The 23,650-nt window shown below is 47.2% G+C and overlaps 2 protein-coding genes across 2 annotated transcripts; one reads left to right on the top strand and one right to left on the bottom strand.

The window, feature by feature from the left end:
- The first annotated feature begins 433 nt into the window (after positions 1–433).
- UBE2J2 (ubiquitin conjugating enzyme E2 J2) lies at positions 434–19,245 on the top strand. The gene is made up of 7 exons (XM_069742360.1): positions 434–548; positions 5,300–5,430; positions 8,260–8,300; positions 9,515–9,617; positions 9,742–9,880; positions 10,792–10,872; positions 17,428–19,245. The coding sequence occupies exons 2-7, from the start codon at positions 5,300–5,302 to the stop codon at positions 17,710–17,712; spliced, it is 780 nt and encodes a 259-aa protein (XP_069598461.1). The 5' UTR covers positions 434–548; the 3' UTR covers positions 17,713–19,245.
- Positions 2,193–3,275, bottom strand: LOC138652242 (uncharacterized). Its single transcript, XM_069743010.1, has one exon. The coding sequence runs from the start codon at positions 3,273–3,275 to the stop codon at positions 2,193–2,195; it is 1,083 nt and encodes a 360-aa protein (XP_069599111.1).
- Positions 19,246–23,650: the final 4,405 nt, after the last annotated feature.

Raw genomic sequence — 23,650 nt, 5'->3', positions numbered from 1 at the left:
TTCGTGTGCCGCTATATGGCGCTGTTTCGTGTGCCGCTATATGGCGCTGTTTCGTGTGCCGCTATATGGCGCTGTTTCGTGTGCCGTTATATGGCGCTGTTTCGTGTCGCTATATGAAGCTGTTTCATGTGCCGCTATATGGTGCTCTGTTTTGATGCTGTGCATAATAACGAGGAGCAAAAAAAAAGAGCAAATATGTGATAAAGAGGAATAAGATGTGAGCAAATCGGTTTCATCACCATAAAGGTGACGGCTCAGAGCTGTACTCTGCATTACGGGCTGTATACTGACATATACTACAGGCTGTGACGTCACTCAGAAGACTAACAACCACAGACGTGACGTCACCACGCCGCTCTGCTGCTGCACGTACACCGTTACCATAACAACCAGCGCTTCCAAGCTGACTGCTCTGCGCTCAGGGTACCGGAAGCGGAAGTCGTAGTGCCCGGAGCGGCCATATTGGAAGCGGGGGAGGAAATAGACAGGAGGCGATCGAGGAGGAGGAAAAAAAGGAAAAGAGAAGCGCGCTGACCCCGGGCTGAGAGGTGAGCAGGCGGCGGGGTTATGTCACAGCGGAGCACCGGGAGCGGGAGGAGGAGGGAGCAGGAAGCGGCGGGCGGGCTGCTGGGGATGTTTGTGGCCAGGCCATGGCGGAGGAGGCGGCACCCAGTGCTGTTGTCACCTGGGGAGGATTCTGGGGGATATTGGCATCAAGTGTGCCGGTGCTCGGGGGGTGACAGACCCCCAGTGTCTGCCATGGACCCCGCTGATCAGCGCTCGTCTGTTCCTATGGAGACCAGACACTTTCTGACCACTGCTGGCACTGTCAGCACAGCTGTTGTAACCTGCAGGGCGCCGCATCTGACGGTCTGCCATGTATTGTCCATAGAGGAGCAGCTTGTAGGCGACTCTGTGCTTCCAGAATTCCTCATGAAATAGCAATTTTGCTGCATCTATTCCTCTAGTTTTACATCACGCTGTTCCTCTGTTATTCCTCCATTTACTGGGATCTCCTCTTCCCTCCCCACCACCCATCCCTTCCTCCTCCTCCTCCGCGGACTCCACTCCCCTCCCAGCCACCCGTCCTTTCCTCCTCCTCCTCCGCCGACTCTACTGCCCTCCCAGCCACCCGTCCTTTCCTCCTCCTCCGCGGACTCCACTCCCCTCCCAGCCACCCGTCCTTTCCTCCTCCGACTCTACTGCCCTCCCAGCCACCCGTCCTTTCCTCCTCCTCCGCCGACTCTACTGCCCTCCCAGCCACCCGTCCTTTCCTCCGCCGACTCCACTGCCCTCCCAGCCACCCGTCCTTTCCTCCTCCTCCGCCGACTCTACTGCCCTCCCAGCCACCCGTCCTTTCCTCCTCCTCCGCGGACTCCACTCCCCTCCCAGCCACCCGTCCTTTCCTCCTCCGACTCTACTGCCCTCCCAGCCACCCGTCCTTTCCTCCTCCTCCGCCGACTCTACTGCCCTCCCAGCCACCCGTCCTTTCCTCCGCCGACTTCACTGCCCTCCCAGCCACCCGTCCTTTCCTCCTCCTCCTCCGCCGACTCCACTGCCCTCCCAGCCACCCGTCCTTTCCTCCTCCTCCTCCGCCGACTCCACTGCCCTCCCAGCCACCCGTCCTTTCCTCCTCCGCCGACTCTACTGCCCTCCCAGCCACCCGTCCTTTCCTCCGCAGACTCCACTGCCCTCCCAGCCACCCGTCCTTTCCTCCTCCTCCGCCGACTCTACTGCCCTCCCAGCCACCCGTCCTTTCCTCCTCCGCCGACTCCACTGCCCTCCCAGCCACCCGTCCTTTCCTCCGCCGACTCTACTGCCCTCCCAGCCACCCGTCCTCTCCTCCGCCGACTCTACTGCCCTCCCAGCCACCCGTCCTTTCCTCCTCCTCCGCCGACTCCACTGCCCTCCCAGCCACCCGTCCTTTCCTCCTCCTCCGCCGACTCCACTGCCCTCCCAGCCACCCGTCCTTTCCTCCTCCGCCGACTCCACTGCCCTCCCAGCCACCCGTCCTTTCCTCCGCCGACTCCACTGCCCTCCCAGCCACCCGTCCTTTCCTCCTCCTCCGCCGACTCTACTGCCCTCCCAGCCACCCGTCCTTTCCTCCTCCGCCGACTCCACTGCCCTCCCAGCCACCCGTCCTTTCCTCCGCCGACTCTACTGCCCTCCCAGCCACCCGTCCTCCGCCGACTCTACTGCCCTCCCAGCCACCCGTCCTTTCCTCCTCCTCCGCCGACTCCACTGCCCTCCCAGCCACCCGTCCTTTCCTCCTCCTCCGCCGACTCCACTGCCCTCCCAGCCACCCGTCCTTTCCTCCTCCTCCGCCGACTCCACTGCCCTCCCAGCCACCCGTCCTTTCCTCCTCCGCCGACTCCACTGCCCTCCCAGCCACCCGTCCTTTCCTCCGCCGACTCCACTGCCCTCCCAGCCACCCGTCCTTTCCTCCTCCTCCTCCGCCGACTCCACTGCCCTCCCAGCCACCCGTCCTTTCCTCCTCGTCCTCCGCCGACTCCATTGCCCTCCCAGCCACCCGTCCTTTCCTCCTCGTCCTCCTCCGCCGACTCCACTGCCCTCCCAGCCACCCGTCCTTTCCTCCTCCTCCTCCGCCGACTCCACTGCCCTCCCAGCCACCCGTCCTTTCCTCCTCCTCCTCCGCCGACTCCACTGCCCTCCCAGCCACCCGTCCTTTCCTCCTCCTCCTCCGCCGACTCCACTGCCCTCCCAGCCACCCGTCCTTTCCTCCTCCTCCTCCGCCGACTCCACTGCCCTTCCAGCCACCCGTCCTTTCCTCCTCCTCCGCCGACTCCACTGCCCTCCCAGCCACCCGTCCTTTCCTCCTCCTCCTCCGTCGACTCCACTGCCCTCCCAGCCACCCGTCCTTTCCTCCTCCTCCTCCGTCGACTCCACTGCCCTCCCAGCCACCCGTCCTTTCCTCCTCCGCCGACTCCACTGCCCTCCCAGCCACCTGTTCTTTCCTCCTCCTCCTCCGCCGACTCCACTGCCCTCCCAGCCACCCGTCCTTTCCTCCTCCTCCTCCGCCGACTCCACTGCCCTCCCAGCCACCCGTCCTTTCCTCCTCCTCCTCCGCCGACTCCACTGCCCTCCCAGCCACCCGTCCTTTCCTCCTCCTCCTCCGCCGACTCCACTGCCCTCCCAGCCACCCGTCCTTTCCTCCTCTGCGGACTCCACTGCCCTCCCAGCCACCTGTTCTTTCCTCCTCCGCCGACTCTAATCTCTGCTCTGAACAAGTATATTGGGCCTCTGAATTTAATCATCTTAGTCCTTTTGTCTGTTGGGGGACATCCGAGAAGACCCCATGCACAATAGATGGTCGGCTGACATTGGTTAATTTGGCTGAACTTTAAGGTGTCTGGGGCCCTTTAGACTACAGCGTCACCCAGTGGAGGTCTGAGAGGTGACATCCATCATTCCGGCCGTTCAGCTTTCTTGAGCCTGATGAGTAGTGTCGTCTTTTTTGCAGTGTGTGCTGAGAGCTTTTTGCTCACACTGGAGTCCGGGCTTCTTCTCTCTTCTGCTTAAGCCCCTGTTTCGCCCCCTAGATCCGTCCGGTTTCCGTTTTTTTTTTTCTTCTTTCTACAGGAGTGAATACACATTGTGTGGCTGCTCCGACTGATGGAAAATATCTGCCACAAGGGTGAACAGAGCCTTTTTTTTTTACTTGGTCTTATAAGGGTATGTGGACACGTTGCGGATTTTGTGCTGAATTCGCCTGCGTTTTTACACCTGCGGATTCTAATTATGGAACAGGTGTAAAACGCTGCGGAATCCGCACAAAGAATTGGCATGCTGTGGAAAATAAACCGCTGCGTTTCTGCGAGCAATTTTCCACTGCGGATTTTGTTTTCCATAGGTTTACATGGTACTGTAAAACGCATGGAAAACTGCTGCGGATCCGCAGCCAAATCCGCAACGTGTGCACATAGCCTTACTCTGTTTTGGGCTTTGCTGTTGATCGCAGTTGGTATAGGTTCTCTGCCATCCCATTATCATCCCACAGTAGATGGACCCTTGTGTATCACTATGTTGATTGACTTCCAATCCCTGCGTTCCTCCAGATATTCGGTTATGGCGCTGTACTGGGTGACTTTAGAGTGCTTATCTTTATGAGCTGAGCACATAGCACCGCCCAGAGCTATGGCGCTGTTTATTTGGGTCATTAGGTCCCCGGCTGGACATGATTTTGGCTGCCATGATATGTCTGCACTTCAGCATCTGCATTATGACTCCGATACACTGTAAAACATACAAATCATCCACCTGATCAGCCCCTCTTTATGGAAGGTGTGAAGTGGCACAAGTCACGTCTCTCACTTAAAGGGGTTCTCCAATCTTGGAGAACCCCTTTATGACAAAGGCAGGTAATGCTATAATATAACATTAATAAGCATCACTTACTTGTCTCTGCTGATGCCCACCAGTCTTTGTTTAAGGGGCAGCAGCGGTGACGTCCTTTCTACAACACATCGTAACCAATCACTTCTCTCCTGCTGTCTACATGGCATCACCACTGATGCCAGTCATTGGCTGCAGCGGTCCCGTGTTGTACACAGGATGTCACTGCTGCTGCCTGGTAAAGAAAGCCTGGTCAGGGGCGGCGGTGGCTGTAACAGGTAAGAAATGCTTACTGTATTGTTTTACAGCAGTACTCTGCATCCCCTCCACCCCCCAATTTTTTCTTTTGTTGGACAACCCCTTTTTAAAGGTTTTGTTTGGGTTTTTTTCAACTTCGTAAATTGGTAAAATTGGAAAGTGTTTGTAAAAAAAAAAACAACTGTGCAATTTTCTTGTTACCAAACATCCTTTTTGTTCTCAGGAACTGATGGATTCTTAATTTGTTGCTCGTTGCCTAGGTTACCGGCCACCTCGTTAGTATTATCAGAGATGTCTGGTCTCTTATATGAGGAGAGTAGTACTTACACCTCTTTCCAATTAGAGCTTGTAAGCGCTGGACGGATCACTGGATCCAACCCGTTTACGTGCCCCTGATGTGGAAGAGGCAAAGCTGCCATTTGTAGATGTACACAGCATTGGACGGCGCACAGTTCAGAACCGCAGCCATGTCAGTCATCGGGAGCACACCGCTCCCCAGCATGCAGGATACTGGGAGGCAGGGGAGTGGCATGCTCCTGAAGATCCATGCTGAGAACCCTTGGTCATGCTGTTTGATGAAGCCTGCGTGTCTCCCGTCAGTGTCATTGTAGAAGTGTACATTACGTAGGCTGCTATAAGGACATCACATCTGTGACCTCCACACGTCTCCTGTCTTCTTTTCGTGTAGATGAGCAGCAACAGTAATAAGAGAGCACCAACCACTGCAACACAACGGTTAAAGCAGGACTATCTGAGGATCAAAAAAGACCCAGTGCCTTACATTTGCGCTGAACCTCTTCCGTCAAATATTTTGGAATGGTGAGTACCTGTCCCACGGGGGGCGTCCACAGCCGTGATGATCTATGGTGGGATTTCCAGCACGCTAGGTGTCGCCGCACATGTCCGCGGACTTGCCCCGTGTATTCTGAGCCTCCTGTCCAATTAGACATGTATCTGTCAGGTTTGGTCCTGTAGTTATTTTAGTCCCTGGCTATCATCAGTCGATTATTCTGCCAGAGGACTTTCTGTAGGTCCATGAAGTCACAAGACATCGCTCCTTCCAGGACATAAGTCATTGGCATGACGAGAACAAGAAGTGAAACAACAAACGCCAATGTCTGTGTACGGGGGCCGGTGTGATACGCCAGAGCTTAGCTGCTCTGTACCCTTTACAAGTACTATATCCCCCTGCACAGGTAAGTGGGTGACTGCTTACACCTGTCCCTTAGGGAATACTGAAATCCTCAATGACTGGGGTGCGAAAAGTAGTCACTATGGAGCCCCGTGCTTTGGGAGATCGGTGGCTTCATCCTCATGGAGGTCTGGCATTTAGGTGACAGGTCTGATCTACTCTTTGCAAGAGCTACAGGACACGTAGCTAAACCCCATTGAAGTGGACGTGTCTGCTGCAGTACCACACACGGCCTGAGTACAGGTGTGTCGCTATTTTTTCAAAGCTAGCCGCAACGTTATTTTAATCCTGAATAACAACTTGTAAATATATATATTTTTTATGTGCACCACGTAGATAAGTACAGCTCCATAATGCAGCGACGTGTCGCTTGTTCTTCTGGGTGAGAGGCTGGTATTTGTTTTATAGTGCTCAGCTTTCTAAGGTCACGTGTATAGAAGTTCACACGTGGAGCAAACAAACCAAAAGGCCGTGTGTGCACAGAGCTTGTTTATTGGGTCTGAGCAATACCAGCAGCTGTTCAGTATTGTCCTCTGTCTGCCGGGGTTATAGTGACCTGACTTCTCTGGCTGGCAACATTTTTTTTTTTTTTTTTGCTCTTCATAAAAAATGTGTGAGTAATAAGCACATCTATGGTGTGTGTGTGTACATACAGTCTGTGTGCTATGATGGCGTAGAAACTCACTCAGGGAAAATAGTTACACTAAAAACTGCAACTTACCCTGCCGGTTCCTGTACAGACTAGGGATCCTGACCCCGCAGTCTCTAGTGGTTCCTGCTTGAGTAGAGATGGCCCTAACCACAGGCTGGAGGATGGCAACTCAGACCTGTGGTGCCTGAAAGGCCGACAAGCGCTTCACGTTCCTCCTAAAGATCTGGAGGGCAGAGCAGAGTGCAAACTACCTACAGAAGGGAAAGTGCTGAAATAGAGAGAGATCCCAGAGTGAGTAAAGCAAACAACAAAATTAAAGGAATAAGTACCGTATTTTTCGGACTATAAGACTCACTTTCCCCAAAAAATTTTTGGAGGAAAATGGGTTTGTGTCTTATAGTCAGAATATACTTACAAATACCGTGGCGGTGGTCCCGGTCCGACACTGCAGCCTCCCTTCCCAGGCTGATGCGGCTCTCTGTTGTGGCGGTGTGCGGTGGCCTCCAGGAAAATGGCCGCCGCAGGGCGGCACATGCTCAGATTCAGATCTCAGCAACACAGGCCACCGCCGCCCCACAGGGCACAGACGCTCCACAGAGCACCTGTCACAAAATGCCGGCAGAGCCCCGCCACACATCAGGGCAGCACCAGTCTGGGATGGGATTTCCCAGAGGCCTCCGCACCATCCTGGAACACTGAACAACCCATGTGAACAATCTTCCACCTGTGCCGAAAGCTGAATTCGGACTGTAAGACGGACCCCCATTTGACACTTTTTTTTCCCCCTATTTTCCCTCTGAAAATTTGGGGTGCATGTTATGGTCCGGTGCATCTTATAGTCCGAAAAATATGGTACATAGTGTTGGAAAATAAGCCGCCTATTTCCTAAAAAGAACAGAAAATGGGTGCAAGGTAAAGGTTAAAAACAGCAGGAGGAATAAACCCTAGCTGGTCTTTCACTGATGGGTTTAAACTACAGCAGTATGGCTGGACATCCCAATGAGACTTTCACCAGCAGGAAATACCAGCAGGAGGAGAGTATATAAAGCCGCACCCGAAAGGTGATAGGGCAGACAAATCATTAAATGATAACACCAGTTACCTTATAAAGACTGAAGCAAGGATAACAGAAACAAAATTCCTGGAGAAAAGGTGTATCTGCTGTGACTCCGACCACAGAGAACAGGCTCAAGGGTTCAAACCCAGGCTCATGACACATCTGCATCGTTGAGATTCCCTCATATTGGATGGGAAGAACAGTTCAGCATACAGTGTTATTCCACGATCACATCAGATGACACAATGGATCTCTTTTGGACCCCTTTTAAAAAAACAAAAAAAACAAAACATAACAATGGGGTCTGTAGGGTGCTATTGGTGTCTCTTGTTTTTAAAGGAACTCTCGATGAAGAGCTGAACATAAATGCACAATGACTGGACATTTCAATGACTTGACTGCTAAAGAAAAAGGAAAAATAAAAGCTTTCTATTTTCACACCTGCCTGAAAACTTTGCATGGTACTGTGTATAAATGATATTTTTATACATATTTATCACACGGTACAGAGCAACATTTTGGGCAGATGTGAATAGAATGCTGCAGAGTAGTAAAATGTAAGTGCTTTATAAAGAAACAAAGTTTTAATAGTTTATCAATTGTAAAAGTGAATGAAACAGAACTTGGAAATATAACTTTTAGGATATGTGCATATGAATTTTCTAGTGGAAACTTCTTTGGAAAAAGCTCCTAAGGCTGTGTGCACACGGCATCTTCTTCAGGCCTCTTTTCCTTTTCTCCTTGCAGGCATTATGTGGTCCATGGACCTGAGATGACACCTTATGAAGGTAAGTCACTACTAATGGCATTTGAGGTGTCTCTTCCCACCCCACTATTGTTACTATTACAAAATGGTTATCACTAAGGCCGGGATCACACACAGCGAGATACGGCCGAATCTCACAGGTTAAAAACAAGCTCTGGCACCGGCACTCCGGAGCGGAGCGTGCGGCCGCACAGCAATACATGGAGCTGCACGCTCCGCTCCGGAGTGCCGGTGCCAGAGCTTGTTTTTAACCTGCGAGACTCGGCCGTATCTCGCTGTAGTGTGACTCCGGCCTAAAAGGGAAGGCAATGGGGGGCAATGCGCTCCTGATGATTGACACTTTGTGCCAGCAGCGTGGTTGTGCTGCTGACCCCCAACCATGTCCTCTCCAATGTTGCAGTAGCTTTGCCTCTGCAGCATTGGAGGTGCACAGAGACCCTGAAGCTGGCCGGATCCAGCAATCTGGCCAACTTCAGAGCAGCGCTTACAAGTTCTGCAGCAAAGAGCTTGTAAGCACTCTTCTCTTCTTGCCTAGGAGACCGGCCACTTCTAATAGCCTGCAGTGGAGGCCGGTAAATGTATGGGCATTTGCAAATAATGCCTTTTTCATGTGGATTATTGCCTCTAATCTGCCTGATAACGCACATTAAAAATTGAATGTAATGCACGGCATTGTAAAAACAACACTGCTGTGCACACGTTCAGTCTTCTGGCACTTTTTACCCGCTTCAGGGTCCAGAAATAATGAAGCGGGTAAATGAAGTAGCATGTTCATTCTTTGGGTGGCTTCATTTGGTAGCCCCGTGATCTTTTGCAGTTGAAAGTATAGGGGGAAAAAAGAAAGTCGCTAAGCCGCTTCTTTGAAAAGACCGCCGGAGGAATTAGGATTAAGACGTCTTATGCACATACCCCTCACTGAGGGAGAAGAGGGTTTTTAATACGAGGTACATTGCAAATCTGCTTGGTTTTTACAAGAACTTTGTAGTTTTACTCATCAAAGGACTTGGGAATAACCCTTTAATAGCCGTGTCACCGTCATATCAAAGTTTTCAGTCTGAAACTTTTTAGATTTTTTTTCCTCTAAATTTATCTTTAATTTATCGACAGTTTGCATTGAAATCTTTACCTATAACATCCGTGGATTGCTATATTAGGACAGATCAGCGTGATTCTGTGAACTTCACTTTGGGTGATATCTTAGTAATTGTAGCTGTAAACTTGTCTGATCTCTTGCAGGTGGCTACTATCATGGAAAGCTAATATTCCCCCGAGAATTCCCCTTCAAGCCTCCCAGTATTTATATGATTACTCCAAATGGCCGGTTTAAATGTAACACACGGTAAGTTTAGTTTGCCGGGCTATATCTGTGATTTACACTTTTTTTTCTTTTTGTCTTTATTTAATAAAAAAATAATAATAATGTTCTGAATAAGTAATCACTATTCTTATACATCCCCCGGTAGACTCTGCCTTTCAATCACAGACTTCCACCCGGACACTTGGAATCCTGCATGGTCGGTATCCACAATCCTCACAGGACTCCTCAGCTTCATGGTGGAGAAAGGACCCACACTGGGCAGCATCGAGACCTCAGACTTCACAGTACGTGGCTCCATTATTGCGTTATTTGTATCTGCCTACCACAGGCATATCCCATTGGGCATTGTGGGTGATATGCCGAGATAACATGCAAAAAAGGGAATCGGTCAGCAGGTTTGTCCTATGTAATCTGAGTGCATCATGATGTAGAGGCTGAGAGCCTGATTCCAGTGACGTCACTTACCAGGCTGATTGCTGCAGTTTAGATAAAAGCTCCTAATCAGTGGCGTGGATGAGCAATAGTGTTAAAGCAACATTGCAATAAAAAGCGATGAAAATATTATATCTACCCCAAAAATGGTATACGTAAAAACGTCAAGATGCAAAAAAAAAAACCCCCAAAAAACCTCATACTGTGCCAAATCACGAGAAATGAAAACGTTACAGGTCTTAGGAAATGACGACATATGCAACTTGTTCTTACAGATTTCCAGTTTTTTTTTTTTTTCACTACTTAAAAAAAACAAAAACAAAAAAAAACCAAAACCCCAAATCTATACAGGTTTGGTATCTGCATAATAATTGTACTGACCTGGAGGATCCTATTACCAGGTCATTTTTATCATATGGTGACCATGGTAAATAAAAACCCAAGAAACCATTGTGGAATTGCACTTTTTTTTTTTTGCAATTTCGCTGAATTTTTTTTTTTCTGCTTTCCAGTGCCTCATATAAAATGAATGGTGTTATTCAAAAGTACAACTTGTCCTGCAAAAAAAAAACAACAAAAAAGCCCTCATACGACTATGGGAATGAAAAAATGAAAGTTATGGCTCTTGCAAGAAGGGGAGAGTTAACTTGAAAATGGGATAAACTTCCCCCCCAGAAAATGGCCCAGTCATGAAAGTGAAAAATAGCAAAAGCCTGCTGACGGTTTCCTTTTTTTATGAACTTTTTTTTTTTTTCTTTTGCAGAAGCGTCAACTCGCAGCACAAAGTTTAGCATTTAACTTAAAGGATAAAGTTTTCTGTGAGCTTTTCCCTGAAGTAGTAGAGGTAAGTGCTCTCCCCCAGGCAAAAAGGGACAATTTTCTTGTATCAGAATAAATTTATTTATTTATTTTTTTCTTATGTTAAGGGTGAATTCACACGATGCAGATTTTATTGTAGAAAGTTCTGCAGTTGTCCTAGCCCGGAAATGACTGCAAGGAAATCTGCAAGTTGGAGAATAACCCAAAGGGGATGTGCACACGGCGTCTTTTTCTGGTGGATTCCTCCTTTAACCCCTTCCCGACCTTTGACGCCACGTAGGCGTCATGAAAGTCGGTGCCATTCCGACCCATGACGCCTATGCGGCGTCATGGAAAGATCGCGTCCCTGCAGATCGGGTGAAAGGGTTAACTCCCATTTCACCCGATCTGCAGGGACAGGGGGAGTGGTAGTTTAGCCCAGGGGGGGTGGCTTCACCCCCTCGTGGCTACGATCGCTCTGATTGGCTGTTGAAAGTGAAACTGCCAATCAGAGCGATTTGTAATATTTCACCCATTATAACGGGTGAAATATTACAATCCAGCCATGGCCGATGCTGAAATATCATCGGCCATGGCTGGAAATACTAGTGTGCCCCCACCCCACCCCTCCGATCGCCCCCCCACCCCCCCGATCTGGCCGGTACACTGCTCCGGCTCCCCTCCGTCCAGTGCTCCGCTCCCCCCCGTGCTCGTGTCCGCTCCCCCCGTGCTCCAATCACCCCCCCGTGCTCCAATCACCCCCCCTGCACTCCGATCCACCCCCCCGTGCTCCGTTCCACCCCCCCGTGCTCCATTCCAGCCCCCCCGTGCTCCGTTCCACGCCCCCCGCGCTCCGTTCCACCCCTCCCGCGCTCCGATTTCCCCCCCCCCCCGTGCTCCGATCCCCCCCCCCCGTGGTCCCCCCCCACCCTATCATACTTACCGATCCAGCCGTGGTCCCGTCCGTCTTCTCCCGGGCGCCGCCATCTTCCAAAATGGCGGGCGCATGCGCAGTGCGCCCGCCGAATCTGCCGGCCGGCAGATTCGTTCCAAAGTGCATTTTGATCACTGAGATATAATCTATCTCAGTGATCAAAATAAAAAAAATAATAAATGACCCCCCCCCCCTTTGTCACCCACATAGGTAGGGACAATAAAAAAATAAAGAATTTTTTTTTTTTCCACTAATGTTAGAATAGGGTTAGGGGTAGGGTTAGGGTTAGGGTTAAGGTTAGGGCTAGGGGTAGGGTTAGGGTTAGGGTTAGGGTTAGGGGTAGGGTTAGGGGTAGGGTTAGGGTTAGGGCTAGGGTTAGGGTTAGGAATGTGCACACGTATTCTGGTCCTCTGCGGATTTTTCCGCTGCGGATTTGATAAATCCGCAGTGCTAAACCGCTGCGGATTTATGGCGGATTTACCGCGTTTTTTTCTGCGCATTTCACTGCGGTTTTACAATTGCGATTTTCTATTGGAGCAGTTGTAAAACCGCTGCGGAATCCGCACAAAGAAGTGACATGCTGCGGAATGTAAACCGCTGCGTTTCCGTGCAGTTTTTCCGCAGCATGTGTACAGCGATTTTTGTTTCCCATAGGTTTACATTGAACTGTACACTCATGGGAAACTGCTGCGGATCCGCAGCGTTTTCCGCAGCGTGTGCACATACCTTTAGAATTAGGCTATGTGCACACGGTGCGGATTTGGCTGCGGATTCGCAGCAGTGTTCCATCAGGTTTACAGTACCATGTAAACATATGGAAACCAAATCCGCTGTGCCCATGGTGCGGAAAATACCACGCGGGAACGCTGCGTTGTATTTTCCGCAGCATGTCAATTCTTTGTGCGGATTCCGCAGCGTTTTACACCTGTTCCTCAATAGGAATCCGCAGGTGAAATCCGCACAAAAAACACTGGAAATCCGCGGAAAATCCGCAGGTAAAACGCAGTGCCTTTTACCCGCGGATTTTTCAAAAATGGTGCGAAAATATCTCACACGAATCCGCAACGTGGGCACATAGCCTTAGGGTTAGGGTTGGAATTAGGGTTGTGGTTATGGTTAGGGGTGTGTTGGGGTTAGGGTTGTGGTTAGGGGTGTGTTGGGGTTAGGGTTGTGTTTAGGGTTATGGCTACAGTTGGGATTAGGGTTAGGGGTGTGTTGGGGTTAGTGTTGGAGGTAGAATTGAGGGGTTACCACTGTTTAGGCACATCAGGGGTCTCCAAACGCAACATGGCGCCACCATTGATTCCAGCCAATCTCGTATTCAAAAAGTCAAATGGTGCTCCCTCACTTCCGAGCCCTGACGTGTGCCCAAACAGTGGTTTACCCCCACATATGGGGTACCAGCATACTCAGGACAAACTGCGCAACAATTACTGGGGTCCAATTTCTCCTGTTACCCTTGTGAATCTAAAAAAATGCTTGCTAAAACATAATTTTTGAGGAAAGAAAAATGATTTTTTATTTTCACGGCTCTGCGTTGTAAACGTCTGTGAAGCACTTGGGGGTTCAAAGTGCTCACCACATATCTAGATAAGTTCCTTGGGGGGTCTAGTTTCTAAAATGGGGTCACTTGTGGGGGGTCTCTACTGTTTAGGCACACCAGGGGCTCTGCAAACGCAACGTGACACCCGCAGACCATTCCATCAAAGTCTGCATTTCAAAAGTCACTACTTCCCTTCTGAGCCCCGACGTGTGCCCAAACAGTGGTTTACCCCCACATATGGGGTATCAGCGTACTCAGGAGAAACTGGACAACAACTTTTGGGGTCCAATTTCTCCTGTAACCCTTGGGAAAATAAAAAATTCTGGGCTAAATAATTATTTTTGAGGAAAGAAAACGTATTTATTATTTTCACGGCTCTGCATTATAAACTTCTATGAAGCACTTGGGGGTTCAAAGTGCTCACCACACATCTAGATAAGTTCCTTTCAGGGTCTAGTTTCCAAAATGGGGTCACTTGTGGGGGGTTTCTACTGTTTAGGCACATCAGGGGCTCTGCAAACGCAACGTGACGCCCGCAGAGCATTCCATCAAAGTCTGCATTTCAAAACGTCACTACTTCAATTCCAAGCCCCGGCATGTGCCCAAACAGTAGTTTACCCCCACATATGGGGTATCACCGTACTCAGGAGAAACTGGACAACAACTTTTGGGGTCAAATTTCTCCTGTTACCCTTGGGAAAATTAAAAAATTCTGGGCTAAATAATTATTTTTGAGGAAAGAAAACGTATTTATTATTTTCACGGCTCTGCATTATAAACTTCTATGAAGCACTTGGGGGTTCAAAGTGCTCACCACACATCTAGATAAGTTCCTTTGGGGGTCTAGTTTCCAAAATGGGGTCACTTGTGGGGGGTTTCTACTGTTAAGCCACATCAGGGGCTCTGCAAACGCAACGTGACGCCCACAGAGCATTCCATCAAAGTCTGCATTTCAAAACGTCACTACTTCACTTCCGAGCCCCGGCATGTGCCCAAACAGTGATTTACCCCCACATATGGGGTATCAGCGTACTCAGGAGAAACTGGACAACAACTTTTGGGGTCAAATTTCTCCTATTACCCTTGGGAAAATAAAAAATTGCAGGCTAAAAGATCATTTTTGAGAAAATAATTTTTTTTTTTATTTTCATGGCTCTGCGTTATAAACTTCTGTGAAGCACTTGGGGGTTCAAAGTCCTCACCACACATCTAGATTAGTTCCTTTGGGGGTCTAGTTTCCAAAATGGTGTCATTTCTGGGGAATCTCCAATGTTTAAGCACACAGGGGCTCTCCAAACGTGACATGGTGTCCGCTAATGATTGGAGCTAATTTTCCATTTAAAAAGCCAAATGGCGTGCCATCCCTTCCGAGCCCTGCCGTGCGCCCAAACAGTGGTTTACCCCCACATATGGGGTATCAGCGTACTCAGGACAAACTGGACAACAATATTTGGGGTCCAATTTCTCCCATTATCCTTGGCAAAATAGGAAATTCCAGGCTAAAAAATCATTTTTGAGGAAAGAAAAATTATTTTTTATTTTCATGGCTCTGCGTTATAAACTTCTGTGAAGCACCTGGGGGTTTAAAGTGCTCAATATGCATCTAGATAAGTTCCTTGGGGGGTCTAGTTTCCAAAATGGGGTCACTTGTGGGGGAGCTCCAATGTTTAGGCACACAGGGGGCTCTCCAAACGCGACATGGTGTCCGCTAACAATTGGAGCTAATTTTCCATTCAAAAAGTCAAATGGCGCGCCTTCCCTTCCGAGCCCTGCCGTGTGCCCAAACAGTGGTTTACCCCCACATATGAGGTATCGGCGTACTCGGGAGAAATTGCCCAACAAATTTTATGATCCATTTTATCCTACTGCCCATGTGAAAATGAAAAAATTGAGGCGAAAATAATTTTTTTTGTGAAAAAAAAGTACTTTTTCATTTTTACAGATCAATTTGTGAAGCACCTGAGGGTTTAAAGTGCTCACTAGGCATCTAAATAAGTTCCTTGGGGGGTCTAGTTTCCAAAATGGGGTCACTTGTGGGGGAGCGCCAATGTTTAGGCACCCAGGAGCTATCCAAACGCGACATGGTGTCCGCTAACGATGGAAATAATTTTTCATTCAAAAAGTCAAATGGCGCTCCTTCCCTTCCGAGCCTTACCATGTGCCCAAACAGTGGTTTACCCCAACATGTGAGGTATTGGTGTACTCAGGAGAAATTGCCCAACACATTTTAGGATCCATTTTATCCTGTTGCCCATGTGAAAATGAAAAAATTGAGGCTAAAAGAATTTTTTTGTGAAAAAAAAGTACTTTTTCATTTTTACGGATCAATTTGTGAAGCACCTGGGGGTTCAAAGTGCTCACTATGCATCTAGATAAGTTCCTTGGGGCGTCTAGTTTCCAAAATGGGGTCACTTGTGGGGGAGCTCCAATTTTTAGGCACACAGGGGCTCTCCAAACGTGACATGGTGTCCGCTAAAGAGTGGAGCCAATTTTTGATTCAAAAAGTCAAATGGCGCTCCTTCCCTTCCAAGCCCTGCCGTGCGCCCAAACAGTGGTTTACCCCCACATATGAGGTATCAGCGTACTCAGGACAAATTGGACAACAACTTTCGTGGTTCAGTTTCTCCTTTTACCATTGGGAAAATAAAAAAATTGTTGCTAAAAGATAATCTTTGTGACTAAAAAGTTAAATGTTCATTTTTTCCTTCCATGTTGCTTCTGCTGCTGTGAAGCACCTGAAGGGTTAATAAACTTCTTGAATGTGGTTTTGAGTACCTTGAGGGGTGCAGTTTTTAGAATGGTGTCACTTTTGGGTATTTTCAGCCATATAGACCCCTCAAACTGACTTCAAATGTGAGGTGGTCCCTAAAAAAAATGGTTTTGTAAATTTCGTTGTAAAAATGACAAATCGCTGGTCAAATTTTAACCCTTATAACTTCCTAACAAAAAAAAATTTTGTTTCCAAAATTGTGCTGATGTAAAGTAAACATGTGGGAAATGTTATTTATTAACTATTTTGTGTCACATATCTCTCTGGTTTAACAGAATAAAAATTCAAAATGTGAAAATTGCGAAATTTTCAAAATTTTCGCCAAATTTCCGTGTTTATCACAAATAAATGCAGAATTTATTGACCTAAATTTACCACTAAAATGAAGCCCAATATGTCACGAAAAAACAATCTCAGAACCGCTAGGATCCGTTGAAGCGTTCCTGAGTTATTACCTCATAAAGGGACACTGGTCAGAATTGCAAAAAACGGCAAGGTCTTTAAGGTCAAAATAGGCTGGGTCTTGAAGGGGTTAAAATGCGCTCTGTAAACTTAATTTTTCTTTTTAACTTAATTTACAACAGTGAAAAAACAATTTGCAGTGCACGTGTTCTGTTTTTTTTTTTTTTTATCTTTGGTTAACCACTTCAGGGTAAAAATTATATTTTATTTATTTTCTTTAAAAAAGAGCTTGTGGCAAAGATGCAGCATAAATGGCAAAGAAGATGATTCAGGAAAAAATAGCTTATGGTTTCCTGAAGCTTCTTCCTCCTCAAAAATTATGAAAGTTTATAAGACGTCATGTGCACATATCAAAAATACCGTATATACTCGAGTATAAGCCGAGGCACCTCATTTTGCTATGAAAAACTGGGAAAACTTATTGACTCGTATAAGCCGGATATGCATTGTCTCCTCGTCCCCTGTCCTGGCGTGCGCTGTCTCCTCATCCCCTGTCCTGGCGTGCGCTGTCTCCTCGTCCCCTGTCCTGGCGTGCGCTGTCTCCTCGTCCCCTGTCCTGGCGTGCGCTGTCTCCTCGTCCCCTGTCCTGGCGTGCGCTGTCTCCTCGTCCCCTGTCCTGGCGTGCGCTGTCTCCTCGTCCCCTGTCCTGGCGTGCGCTGTCTCCTCGTCCCAAACCAAAAAGGCAAAAATATGTCAAAACAAAAAACGGTGATATAAAAATTTAGCCCCATGTATCATGAAAAAAGACACAAAAATGTTACACCTTGTTCGATTCAAAAAAAAAAAAAAAGAAAAACTGTGCTTCATCAGGAGTGGGGTCATACCCCCCCCCCACCACCACCCCCCCATTTTTTTCTCTTAATCTTATTTTGTATTTTTTTTTTTTTAATAGGAAATAAAGGAGAAGCAGCGAGAGCAAGAAGAGTTAAACAACCGGCCACAAACACTTCCTCTCCCCGACGTAGTGCCGGATACAGAAGCTCACATTGGTCAGAACGGTGCCGCACTTTTGAATGGTCATGTCCCTCTGGCAGCAGCAAATCACCCGGGTCTACAACAGCCAAACCGCAATCATGGACTTTTGGGGGGCGCGTTGGCCAATGTCTTTGTCATAGTGGGTTTTGCTGCCTTTGCCTACACAGTGAAGTATGTACTGAGAAGCATAGCTCAGGAATGACGGGCTTGCCGAGTGCGCCAATAAGAATCGGAGACCAAACTAGCGCTAGTCGGAGAGAGCGAACTGGACTGCTGGGAGGAGTTGGACTTGCTCGGCACTACGCTCGGGTTACTACTTTTCGTGCTACAGTTGTGCAAAGTGATATATTGTTGGCTCATGGGTTTAAGATTATAATTTTTTAGAACATGAGATGAGTGGTTGCGTGTTTTCCATGGCAGCAAACCCCGGTAGAGAACCTGTCCACTGCAGGCCCCTACCAGGCATTTTCATTTTCTACCATCCAATAATAGTGCATAGAAAATTGGTGACCTAGAAGGTAACATCATTTTTTTTTTTTTTTTTTTTTTCTTTGGTTTTTATGGGCCAGGAAGGAAGACCTTATCCTCTTGACGATGGGGTCCACTTGCTTGCACCTCTTCCATTATACAGATTCTGAAGGATTGTCCTCTTTTTCTGGACAGCAATGGTTCTGTTCTAGCGTCTAATGTTCACGTCTTTATCGTCACACTTTTCTTCTTTTTTTTATTTTTCCTCTTTTTTATGTTGCTGTATATTTTAGGAATGACAGTGAGGTGTATTTTATGATGAACACTGAAATGATTATATCAGTTAATTTATATCCTAATAAAAATGGGTAACAACCTTTTTTTATTAGATCACGGTGACCATACCCAGAACTATGGCTGCTACTTCCGTCAACTCTGCCCTTTCCCGAGTGCTCCAATAGGCTTAGTATGTAGAAGCTGATATATAATGATCCTTGGAAACCTGAAACGTCTCAATATTCTCCCCCTAGAATAGTAAGCGTGGATAGGAGGAGGCACAGTCCGGTTTGAGGATGGTAAGTCGGTTGACGATAGTTTTTATCACGTTTGCCGCCCATAGAAAGTGGAAACCATTTTTGCCGTTGACAAGCAAGTTCTGACAAAATCCAAGGTGACTTCTCTTAGAACTTGGCATTGTGGCATTCCTCAGATATTCCTCCAGGAAATGCATTACTATTACCTCTAATCTCTGACATTGTCACTGTTTAGCTACCTTCCCTATTTACACCAAAATTGCTGTCCTGTTCTTCTTACATTTCCAAGAGGAGAAGCAGAGGGACACCACGCAGTTCTAAGATAAGGAGCGGACACTCTGTTTGCCGTCCTTTTCTTCATACGTTTCCAGGAGCCGTAACGGAGGAACATCACTGCGCACAGTTCTAAGAAAAGTTCCTCCAGAATTGTTTTCAAGGGGGATAAACGGTATTTACTAAAATACTTGCTTATTTTTATAGCAGTGGGGAGGCACAAGTGACGTAAATGGTACAAGATGTATAGGCGACCCGACTTATTTTATAAAACGGCACTACAGACGGACGAGGCAGTCAGGAACCTTAAAGTAATTGATTTCTAATCGGATCTTAATGGATTACAGTATATACTTAAAATGTTCAAGCGATCGCCACGATTTGGTTATGACGTCTTTACATTTTTGTATATTCGCTGTGCTGGCAAATGTACTGAGTTTTATAAACTTAATTCACTCCAATCTCTCCTTGTGGTACAGTGTGTCTCGCATTCGGGTCGTGCAAAGGAGCATTGATTATTCTAATATTTATGCCGGCGCACAGACAAGCCAAGATGTGATACATTTTGCGCTTCTTTCTTTGGCGAGCCTTTAAGACTGGTGGGATGTCAGCCGTAAAGATCGCTGTTTGCCAATATTGGCCTTATCAACCGTGCATTATTGCACATAATAGCAGGATTCTATGTAAATAACCCACTTTTTTTTTTTTCACACTCCGTTGTGGGGATACCTTGGGCACCAGTTATTTGGTTTCAGTTATTTGAACTCAGTCGAGGGGTTCAAGAGAGGCCTGGATGTCTTCCTTGAGTGCAATAATATTGTATCTTACAGTAATTGGGATCTTTAGGAGAACGTAGATCTGGGGATTTGTTCTGACGGAATACAGGCTGCATTGGATGAACAAATGTCTTTTCGGCCTTGCTAATTATGTTTCTATGTTTGACTCTAATATTTTGTTGCACAGCCTTTTGAAGCAATCCCTGCAAATTTCTGTAACGCTCAATGAGACTTCTGCCCCCATCCACAGTTATTTTGGCTGCTCCATGTGTCTCAGGTGACAAGGCGCCTTCTCCAGAGTGCAGGTTTTAGCTCCTTCCACAGATATTCCATAGGATTTAGATCAGGGCTCATATAGAAGCCGCTTCACAAGAGTCCGATGTTTGCTCTCAGGCATTCTTGATGTTTTAGCTCATTATCCTGTTGGAGGACCAATGACCTGCGACACACACCAAGCTTTGTGACACTGGGCCGCACATTTCACTCCAGAATGCCTTGATAGTTTTGAGAAGTCATTATACCTTGTACAAATTCAAGACACACTGCGCTCAAAAACATAACCGAACCTCCTCCATGTTTCACAGTAGGTACATTGTTCTTTTGTAGGCTTCATTTTAGCACCTGTGAATATAGAGCTGATGTGACTTGCCAAAAAGCTCAAGTTTTGTCTAATATCCCACAAGCTTTATGGCTTGTCAATATGCATTTTGGCATATTCCTGGCTTTTCTTAATTTTTTTTTATTATTATTTGCTTTCAACACTTGTTTCATCCTCCATCGTCTTCCATGAAGTTCAATTTGGTTAAGACGGCGACGGATGGCGAGGTCTGAAACTGATGGACCTTGACCTTGGAGTTCACCTCTAACCTCTGGAAGTTCTTGGTGGACTTTGACCTTGGAGTTCACCTCTAACCTCTGGAAGTTGTTCTGGGCTCTTTGGTTACCATTCATATTATTGGTCTCTTCAATTTGTCATCAAGTTTCCACTTACAACATGCAGTCATAGAATCCAATACAAATGATAATTTATTCATAATAAGCGTAAAAAAACAGACAGACAGTGTACAGTAGGGCTAAAAGATGACACAGAATGCCAAAAGCAGCATATAAAAACAGCCCAAGGTATGGCAATCCCTGCTACCAGTCCCCATACAGCTCATAGGTGATCGTAAAGTGCAACACCTAACAATTAGTAACTAGTACCGCCAACATCTATATCTACATCCCATAGGCAGCGAACAGTACTGTGGCTGTAAACACATATGCAAGGTATGAGTGTGCACATCACCTGATGACGGAGATCTGGGCCAGCGCAGGGACACCGAACCACCCCGACGCGCGTTTCGGTAAGTATACCTTCCTCAGGGGGCGCATAGTCGTACACGGGCATAGCGAAACTATATATAGAGGATCCACATTGAATCAGCGCTGCCCCGCACTATGTGACTTCCGCCCGCCCAGTACACCTGAGCAATCGACGACCGGAAACACGTGGGGCCCCACGTGATCAGGAGGTACGCGCACAGTCACTGGGACAGGGTGGAGCAGGGCGGCGCATGCGCAGACGCGTCTCAATGAAAAAACGACCATCTTTAATAAGGGCAGAACGAAGGGCAAAGACGCATAGGAGATGTGACGCAAAAGAGCAGGTGGATGTAAACGCTACATAAAGGCACAGAGTTGCAAAATAACATAACGATGAGGATGTACATAGTAATAACCTCCCAAATGTACTGTCCAGAATTACAGGTCCTTCTCAAAAAATTAGCATATAGTGTTAAATTTCATTATTTACCATAATGTAATGATTACAATTAAACTTTCATATATTATAGATTCATTATCCACCAACTGAAATTTGTCAGGTCTTTTATTGTTTTAATACTGATGATTTTGGCATACAACTCCTGATAACCCAAAAAACCTGTCTCAATAAATTAGCATATCAAGAAAAGGTTCTCTAAACGACCTATTACCCTAATCTTCTGAATCAACTAATTAACTCTAAACACATGCAAAAGATACCTGAGGCTTTTATAAACTCCCTGCCTGGTTCATTACTCAAAACCCCCATCCTGGGTAAGACTAGCGACCTGACAGATGTCAAGAAGGCCATCACTGACACCCTCAAGCAAGAGGGTAAGACCCAGAAAGAAATTTCTCAACAAATAGGCTGTTCCCAGAGTGCTGTATCAAGGCACCTCAATGCTAAGTCTGTTGGAAGGAAACAATGTGGCAGAAAACGCTGTACAACGAGAAGAGGAGACCGGACCCTGAGGAAGATTGTGGAGAAGGACCGATTCCAGACCTTGGGGAACCTGAGGAAGCAGTGGACTGAGTCTGGTGTGGAAACATCCATAGCCACCGTGCACAGGCGTGTGCAGGAAATGGGCTACAGGTGCCGCATTCCCCAGGTAAAGCCACTTTTGAACCATAAACAGCGGCAGAGGCGCCTGACCTGGGCTACAGAGAAGCAGCACTGGACTGTTGCTAAGTGGTCCCAAGTACTTTTTTCTGATGAAAGCAAATTTTGCATGTCATTCGGAAATCAAGGTGCCAGAGTCTGGAGGAAGACTGGGGAGAAGGAAATGCCAAAATGCCTGAAGTCCAGTGTCAAGTACCCACAGTCAGTGATGGTGTGGGGTGCCATGTCAGCTGCTGGTGTTGGTCCACTGTGTTTCATCAAGGGCAGGGTCAATGCAGCTAGCTATCAGGAGATTTTGGAGCACTTCATGCTTCCATCGGCTGAAATGCTTTATGGAGATGAAGATTTCATTTTTCAGCACGACCTGGCACCTGCTCACAGTGCCAAAACCACTGGTAAATGGTTTACTGACCATGGTATTACTGTGCTCAATTGGCCTGCCAACTCTCCTGACCTGAACCCCATAGAGAATCTGTGGGATATTGTGAAGAGAAAGTTGAGAGACGCAAGACCCAACACTCTGGATGAGCTTAAGGCCGCTATTGAAGCATCCTGGGCCTCCATAACATCTCAGCAGTGTCACAGGCTGATTGCCTCCATGCCACGCCGCATTGAAGCAGTCATTTCTGCCAAAGGATTCCCGACCAAGTATTGAGTGCATAACTGAACATTATTATTTGTTGGTTTTTTTGTTTGTTATTAAAAAACACTTTTATTTGATTGGATGGGTGAAATATGCTAATTTATTGAGACAGGTTTTTTGGGTTATCAGGAGTTGTATGCCAAAATCATCAGTATTAAAACAATAAAAGACCTGACAAATTTCAGTTGGTGGATAATGAATCTATAATATATGAAAGTTTAATTGTAATCATTACATTATGGTAAATAATGAAATTTAACACTATATGCTAATTTTTTGAGAAGGACCTGTATAAGAGTTAAACGCAACCCGCAATGGTAAGAGGCCAATCTACACATACAGAGAAAAAGTGCCAATATAATAACAAATCACCTAGTGGTACACACTGTATGGGCGGATAGACAAAGCATAGTGGGCAATAATATATTGGCGCATAAATCTGAACAGACACATTAAATCGTCTACAGAATAATACCAGAGGCCACCTCAGATATAATATATATAGCAGAGTACATTATGTATAGTATATTGATATTTCTGACGACGCTTCATCCACTTCCGACTTCATACTTCAAAATCTTGCTGAATATCAGTGAGAAACACACCATTCAATACACCAATGTAAGGATCCTAAATAACAAGAAGAATTCGAATTAAAAACAAATAAAAACATATATGATGCGGAGAGGCAGACAGTACACAGCAGTGTGACGACTAAAGAAAAGGGGCATGGGGGCGTGGCCTGAACGTTCATGTGAGCGGACGCGTGACAGAGCGCTCCCGCTGCCAAAGTTAATATTATCCTTATAAGCCGCAGCTGAGCGGCGATTCACAGCGCTTACCGGCTGCAGGAGAGTCCCGGGAGTGCGGCGGTGTATAGCGGCGGCCCCGAGGTCAATGAGTATGACCAGGAGGAGACAAAGAGACGCCGGAGCCGGCGAGGCAGGGACCGGCCAAGATGGCGCCGACGCCAGGGAGAAGGCGGAGAAGGACAACGCGGCATGCCAGAAGAGAATGTCGGC

Source organism: Ranitomeya imitator, chromosome 10, assembly GCF_032444005.1.
Source record: "Ranitomeya imitator isolate aRanImi1 chromosome 10, aRanImi1.pri, whole genome shotgun sequence".
Classification (NCBI taxonomy): Eukaryota; Metazoa; Chordata; class Amphibia; order Anura; family Dendrobatidae; genus Ranitomeya; species Ranitomeya imitator.
Note: the sequence above shows the minus strand (reverse complement) of the source record. Positions and strands in the feature narration are given on the sequence as shown.